This window comes from Nelumbo lutea, chromosome 1 (assembly GCF_056320005.1).
Source record: "Nelumbo lutea isolate HS-2025 chromosome 1, American lotus-T2T, whole genome shotgun sequence".
In the NCBI taxonomy this organism is placed as follows: Eukaryota; Viridiplantae; Streptophyta; class Magnoliopsida; order Proteales; family Nelumbonaceae; genus Nelumbo; species Nelumbo lutea.
The window spans coordinates 201,938,294-201,946,029 of record NC_142684.1 but is presented as its reverse complement, the minus strand read 5'-3'; the positions used below and the strand labels follow the sequence as shown (position 1 = coordinate 201,946,029).

General features: G+C 38.6%; 1 protein-coding gene across 1 annotated transcript; it reads left to right on the top strand.

The window, feature by feature from the left end:
- Window positions 1–401: 401 nt before the first annotated feature.
- On the top strand, window positions 402–4,003 carry LOC148880405 (transcription factor UNE10-like). Its single transcript, XM_088962285.1, has 6 exons — window positions 402–954; window positions 1,177–1,858; window positions 2,003–2,098; window positions 2,204–2,269; window positions 3,174–3,530; window positions 3,624–4,003. The coding sequence occupies exons 1-6, from the start codon at window positions 848–850 to the stop codon at window positions 3,708–3,710; spliced, it is 1,395 nt and encodes a 464-aa protein (XP_088818411.1). The 5' UTR covers window positions 402–847; the 3' UTR covers window positions 3,711–4,003.
- The last annotated feature ends 3,733 nt before the right edge of the window (window positions 4,004–7,736 follow it).

Here is a 7,736-nt window from a genome sequence, read left to right as displayed (position 1 = left end):
TAGGTTGGGGAGGCGCTTGGACCACGTGTCTTTACCGTAACAATTGTCCTCATCAGACGCGCTTTCCTGTTAATAGGATAATGGTTTAACCATTTATACGTGATATGAGTGTGTCTACCACTTGCCCAATTCAAGGTGGCTGGGTTCTGACGTTCTGATTCTGATTGGTCAAAGCTCTTTCAGCATTATACATGTTGCTTAAGTTTTAATAATTATTTAAAAGTTACCGTGAGACAGAAAGGTATCAAAGATATTCATTTGGAATCGTAGGCGTTTATTAAATAAATGTATCGTAGGCTTCAATTTCAATTTATATTTATGTATGATAGGAAAATTTCATTTTAACGCTTCTTCAAGAGATAGCCAGTTATTATTTACTGTTTTGCTGATTTGGTGTCAACAAATTGGTTCATCATTACTTTTTTCATCAGTTTTCCAAACAAATCAAATACAAATGTCCATAATTTCAAACAAACAGATACTTAAACATTATACGCTGTCTTAAAACCCCCTTCTCTCTCTCTCTCTCTCTTTCTTCACCACATAATTAATAATACTTCTTCTCTTGCTGGTACTTTCTCATCCTCACCCACAGACATCTCATCTCCAAGCTTTCTTCTTTCCTTCTCCTCGTCGTATCTCTCTTTCGTTCTCTATAATGTCACAATTCCTGCTGATCAGAATGCCCAACACTCTCCTTTACATGTACAGTCACTTGACTGCCAGTCTCGTCTCAAATCTCGATAGCAAAACAAAGCCTACTTCTGTGTGCGTGTATTGAGCGGTCCATCTCTCCACAATAAACACCAACGTCGGCATTGCCACTGCCTCAGTCTCAAGAATCAAGATGAATCAGTGCGTACCACGTTGCGACCTCGACGAAACTCCCACCCCCGCCGGGCTTACCACTCATCCCCACTCCAACTCCGATTCCGCTGCCACCGACGTTTCAATGTAATCCCCATCTCTCTCTCTCTCTCTCTCTCTCTCTCTCAAGTCTATATATTTACTAATTAACTGCATCAAAGCCATTTATTTTCATGCTCGTCATGAAGGCCATTTTCATTGTTATCATCGTTGTTCTGACCAGTATTTTTCTTCTTACTTTTATTATTTATTAAAAGATAAAGATTAGAATGTAGACGTGGTGGTTGTTGATGGTGGTCGTCGGCGCAGGTTGAACACCGAAGTAGTAGAGTTGACATGGGAGAACGGCCAAGTGGCGTTGCACGGGTTAGGTCCTAATCCGCCCATCGGCAAACCTCTCCCTTCCACCACCATCACCACGACATCTAAGTACACGTGGGAGAAGCCACGTGCAGGAGGCACGCTGGAATCCATCGTCAGCCAAGCCACACGCTTGGACCCCTCCAAGGTTCCTCTCACCGGCGGTGATGACCTCGTGCCGTGGTTTTATCCCCATGGCACCATCGCTGCTCAGCCCATCACTATGGACGCCTTGGTTCCCTGCGCCAACAGAACGACCTCGGCTGATGACCAATCCAATCACGTGCCTGAACCGAACTCCTTGCGCCCGGAGTCTTCCGGTGAGGCCGGCACGGTCGAACGCCGCACCAAGGAGGTAGCACTCACCAAGAAACTTGCGAGGAAGGCTCTTGTGCCGGTTACACATGAGCGATGTAGCAAGCAGAGTGTGAGTATCAGTGCTACCTTCTGCAGGGATAGCAGTAGGCATGATATGTCGCTTATTGATACGTACGAATTGGATCCCGACGCGGGTTTCACCTCCAACTCTCTGGGCTCGCCGGAGAACACGAGCACCGGAAAACCTTCAGGCTCGTACAACAAACCTACGACGGTCGACGACCATGACTCGGTTTGTCATAGCGGATCTCAGGCAATAATTCTTTCTTCTTCTGTGTGAGTGCATGCTCCCATGGCATGCACACTTATTTTTTCTTAGTTGACATATTAATTTATCCTCCAAATCAATGCTTCTAATAATCAACTATATTTTTTTCTTTTTGTTATGTTATTAAAGAGGGAGCCAACAGGGTTAGATGAAGATAATAAGAAGAAATCTTTTACCTCAAGTAAGAGGAGCAGGGCTGCTGAAATTCATAACGAATCTGAACGTGTAAGTTGATCATATCTTCCATTAATTCTCTGTTTATGGTTGGGTTGTTTTAAATCAACCAAAGAATTAATCATGACTTATGATTCTCCTTTTCCTCTTGTGTAGAAAAGGAGAGACAAAATCAACCAAAAATTGAAGACCTTACAGAAGCTGGTCCCAAATTCCAGTAAGGTATGATGACTATTTTCCTTCAATTTATGCTAATAAACTCTCTATTTAATGTAGGGAAAGGTACAAGATATTGAGAATCATTTATGGTTGTGACTGTGAGTAAGTTGGGAATCAAAAGAAAATGACCCAAATGAAACTAGTCCACATACACAATTGCAATGGAATGGAGACAGCTTGATGAAAGATTGTTAGGTGTAGAGAGACAATCACCTACAGCCACATATATCAGTCCAGTGGCAGGGGCCACTTGTGACATACTACTTGTGGGGAATTGTACAGTTTCACACTTAGAGATAAATCGGTTACATATAAAGTAATGTAATTGTTTTACCTTTTGGGTGTATGCAACTGTCATTCAGATTTTCTTTCCCCTGAATAAACAGTAAATACTAGAGTGACGTTAATGGAGTAAGTACCAGATGTTATGGTAGGGAATTGAGGGCTGAGACATCCCAAATCCTCAATTCCCAAGCTTGGAAGGGAGTTTCAGACTTGTAATCTTATTTATTACAGTAGTGCTGTGTTTCACCACAAATAGTATATATTTATTTCTCTACTGCAATTGGGTTTTATTCACCATTTTCAGTGATAATCATAAACCTGTGGCCTGTGGGTGCACAGGATAAAAGATGTATAAATGATATTAAATCCAGTTACATCGTAGTTACCAACAAAAAAGAAAAGATGGGAATTCAGTTATTGCTTAAGTGGGTAGGGGGAAAGTTGCCAAACAGGGGCCATTGCTTGATCCTGTTCAATTAATGGTAAGATCAATCTTGAGCTGGCAAGCGTGAGGAAGAGGGTTCGAGTCTGAGAGCGAGCCAGACCCAAATGTATTAAGCTTTTTGATTTTTCATTCCGTGATACAAGATTTATATAATTTCTGGCCTTGGTTTTGTTACAGACTGATAAAGCGTCAATGCTAGATGAAGTGATTGAATACCTAAAACAATTGCAAGCTCAAGTCCAGATGATGAGTAGGATGAGCATGCCACACGTGATGTTACCAATGGCCATGCAACAGCAGCTTCAAATGTCTATGTTGGCTCAGATGGGAATGACAATGGGGATGAACATGGGAATGGGTATGATGGACATCAATTCCATTGCACGACCCAACATCACTGGAATTCCCCCTGTTCTCCCCTCTGGTGTCTTCGTGCCTTTGTCTTCATGGGACAATAACTCTGCGGATCGATTGCCTTCTTCATGCTCAATCATGCCCGATCCCTTGACAACATTTCTTTCTTGCCAGTCAAAGGTAAGGAAGGACACACCATCTTACCTTATTGTTCAGCCATTAAGCAGATTTATTTCATATTAATAAACCAAGATTGTTTTTGATTTCTTTCAGCCAATCACCATGGATTCTTACAGTAGTAGGATGGCTGCCTTGTATCAACAGCTCCATCAATCCGCAGCTTCCAACTCCAAGAGCTAGAACCAGGGACTACTCTAAGAATTGACAGTCCACACATTGACCAACATGGGTTTTAAGTGAATCTTAAAGGAGAATCGTCGTTGTTAGAGAAATTGGATTTATTCCTTTTTGTGATGCTTTAATTAATTTCCATGTTCAAAAGATATTATGTGTTCCTGTTTCTGACTTTATTTCTCTCCGTGTGCACGCCTTCTGATATTGTGATCGCACTTTGATAATGTGGTATATACTCTGTACCTGAACCTCCTACACATTCAGCGAACAATACCGGAATTGAAGTTTTGATCATTTAATTTATGCCTAATTAACTTGAGAAATATACGGTTTAGCATGCTTAGTGTCCCAGGGTTTGGTTTGGTGCGTTCAAAGTTGTACACTAGCTTGTTAATAATGGTAGGGTGCATCCGAATCCGACCCAAAAGACGAAATCACAAATATATAGAAAAAACACTCCAATATGGATCTTTCTTATTCTTACAGAGCTACAGCTTGGGAAAGAAGAGTACTGTTTGTTTCTATTTTCCTGCAACTGTGTCCACCAGAGCTTTATATGTCTAGGCCGGTCCATCCATGTTTCTTCGCAAAAAGCAAACTTTGAATCACCGCCCCGCATTCAGACGGAGTTTTTTTACGAGTTATTTGAGTTTGGATCATGCAGCTTCTAAGCCTATTCAACCTAAATATATGTATATATATATATATATATATTTTTATATGAAGCTTGATTCACTATCGACCTCGATCGAATATATCAACTTTTGAGCTGAACTAAATTCAAACTCATATTTCTCTAGTTTGAATCAAATTTAAACTCAAACTCAAACCTCATGTTTCCCATTCCCAGCCGAACTCAAATATTTAGATATTCAGCTCACATTGGCCAACACCCCATTTATTATGGTGCAGATTTTCACAATTTCATTCTATATGATTCCCAGGAAATTATTGGCGCGTACAAGTTGTATGATGACAAAAATAATTTATGGAAAGAAATATCTTACGAGGCTTAGCTGTTGGTCTCTTAAAATTGAAGCTTATTATACTTTTAAAATTGAAGCTTAAGTTGTTAGGCCCATTAAATAAATATATACTTCTTTAAAAGAACAGTTGATAATTTCATATATAAGTATTTTAATTCGTATAGAAGCACGTGAAGTAATCGAGGAACCAAAGTTAAGCCCTTTGGCAAAAGATGGCACAGGTACACAGATATTTGCACTCAGAAGAAGTTTTTAGGAGAACTAGTAAGAGAAAAGTAATAGACTTTTCATCTATTCTTCCTAAACATAGACATACACACGTATACACACACAAGCATATTTGAGAATTCAATGAAAGCAATATTATGTTTTTTATTATATATATATGATCTCTCTCTTCATTCTTCCTCTCTCTCTCCACTAAACTCCAAATGTAAAAGTCATACATATATATCGATTATTTTCTCTCTCTCTAACTCACCCCCTTAGAATGTGAATAATCATAGATTCACTCATGCAGTATGTTGAAATTGATTATAATGTGACAGTATGGATCGAATACTAGACCACTTGGTCAAATAGACTTTTGACATTATTTCAAGAGACTGTTCAAGCTAAAACATTAAAGTTGCATTTGACATTCCTTATTTTAAGGACTTATCTCATTTTTGCTGTTAAAATGGCCTACATTGGGTTTTGAACTTCAAAAAGTCATTAAAATAAACAATGCCAAATACAGCTTACCTGAGATTTCTAAATGGTTTTGTATTTTCTAAGAGTGATTGACTAGCCATAGTGCTGTTTTGTGGATACCAAAAAATAATATCCATCCGATATAATTAAGAGAGCTATATCGATATTGATTATCTTCATCAACTTTTTTTTTTTGTCTTTTTAGTAAATAATTCATTAAATATGATCTTATTTATTGCAACAATAACTGATTCTCTTCATTAATTTGTATTACAGTTTTGCCTCAAGGAAAATATATCGGACATGTCAGAAGTAAACCTGTTCATGGGCCGGGTGGCCCGACGGGCCGGCCCAGCCCAACCCGACCCCCTGACGGGCTTGAACAGGCTTTTTGGCCCATGGGCTTAACCTCGGGACAAAAGTCCAGCCCACATAAAATTCGAACCAGGCTCGGGCTTTGCCAAAATAGCCCGGCCTGGCCTGACCTATAGTTAAACCTAAGTAAACCCGACCCGACCTATAGTTAAACCTAAGTAAAAACCCTATGTGATGTCCATTTGAATAAATTTTTTGATTTGAGAATATTGTTGATTCACTTGTAGGCCCTTTGTTCATTTTAAACAGGGGAAAAAAACATCTAAATTAAAATAAAAAATGTCCATTTGAATAGGGAAAAATTCGAATTTCTTTTATTAGGTCGGGCTTCGGGCTTTTTATCAGGGCCGGCCTCGGGCTTGGGCCTAACATTTTTTTGTTAATAAAGAGTCAAAGCCCGGCCGGGCCGGTCTAGTCATAAGCCGTTGATGCTTTTTCATCTCCCCCTCTTAAAGTTTTTGAAGTCCACATTTTATCTAGAGGGTGCTTGGTTCCGTTTATGTTTATTGAATAAACGTTTTGTATTTGTCTGACTGCAAAACTGAGAAAAGCAATTAATGGGGGCATCTATAACACATAGGCGCCATTAGGCACCACATCAGCAAAGTGCCAATAAATGCCTACTTGTTTTAGGAAACTCTAAAATGAAGCTTCCCAGAATGGGAGAGGTGCACAAAAATCGATATTTACAATAGGGATGCAATTAATGAGGTCTTTGCTAGTGGGATGCCTATGTGGCAGCATTTAATCAATAAACGTAAACGGAACCGAATAGATCTAATGGTGAATAATTAATTTACCATAATTCATTGGACAAAATATTTTTTAATTTTTTAATACAGTGCAAATTCTTTATATCAAATATCTGATCGTTTGTTTTTACAAAAGAGATAAAAAAAGAAAGAAAGAAAGAAAGTGGGAAAAAGAGATGCAAAGAGAAACTTAAATGAAGAGAGAAGAAAATATATATATGGAATTATGGATTAGATAATCCGTATGGTGGTCTGAACATGGAGGCTAGGTCCGACAAACACAAAACTCAGGAGGAAAACGATCGGCTCTAATATCTCCTTCTTATTCAGCGCGACAGGTGATAAATTGACAACTCAAATGAAGCCGGTGAGATTGTAAGTTGTCCAAATCCATTCCATTCATTTTCCCGGAATTTCATTCTATTATCTTGAAGTTTTGTGGGAAGTTCATGCACCTAATCACAACGTTGAACCCAAGCAAGCCCAACTGCTCAAGGAGATAGATTGTTCGGGAATCCAAATTCCATAGGCTGCAGACGTGGTTTAATTTTGATTTTTCTTTGAGGCCAAAGGTTTCCAAGGTGTATGAATTGCCACATGTCCAGTAACTAGATGTTGGGACCCACGTTGAATGTGTCCAACCGGAAAACATTATTTTGACTTGTAAACGTGTGATTTGGCTAGCTAATAGCTAGAAGCTGTTTTAATGACAATCTTAAATTCATGATTCATCCAATTACACCCTTGAATCTCACTGTAATCACTTCCTCATACAATTCTTATGCTTGGTATCATTGTCATTTTCCTCATGTGAGATCCAGTGTTTTAGCTCTCCTCTACTTTTGATTTTAAGTATTTTTAAATCATTTGAACTAATACTCATATATAATGGAAAAAAAAATCATTTTCTTACTTTTTTTGTTCATTTTGCACCAATCAGTTGGCATCAAATGATATTATAAAATATGTACAGAACTCGAAGTATTTCAATCGAATTTAAGATATTCGACTATTACTTGAAAAAGCGACAATGATATCAAAGAAAACCTAAATATCAAACATGAAACATATGTAACAAGCTTGGAGTCACGGATGTGGAATCTTTGAAAGTTTGTGAGAACTAAGAAGGTCAACACCATAGTGATGCCACCATTCACAAGTAGAGAAGTAAAGAAATTAGATAAAAAGGATTAGAAGCTCCAATGCTCGAAACCCACTCTCCCCAA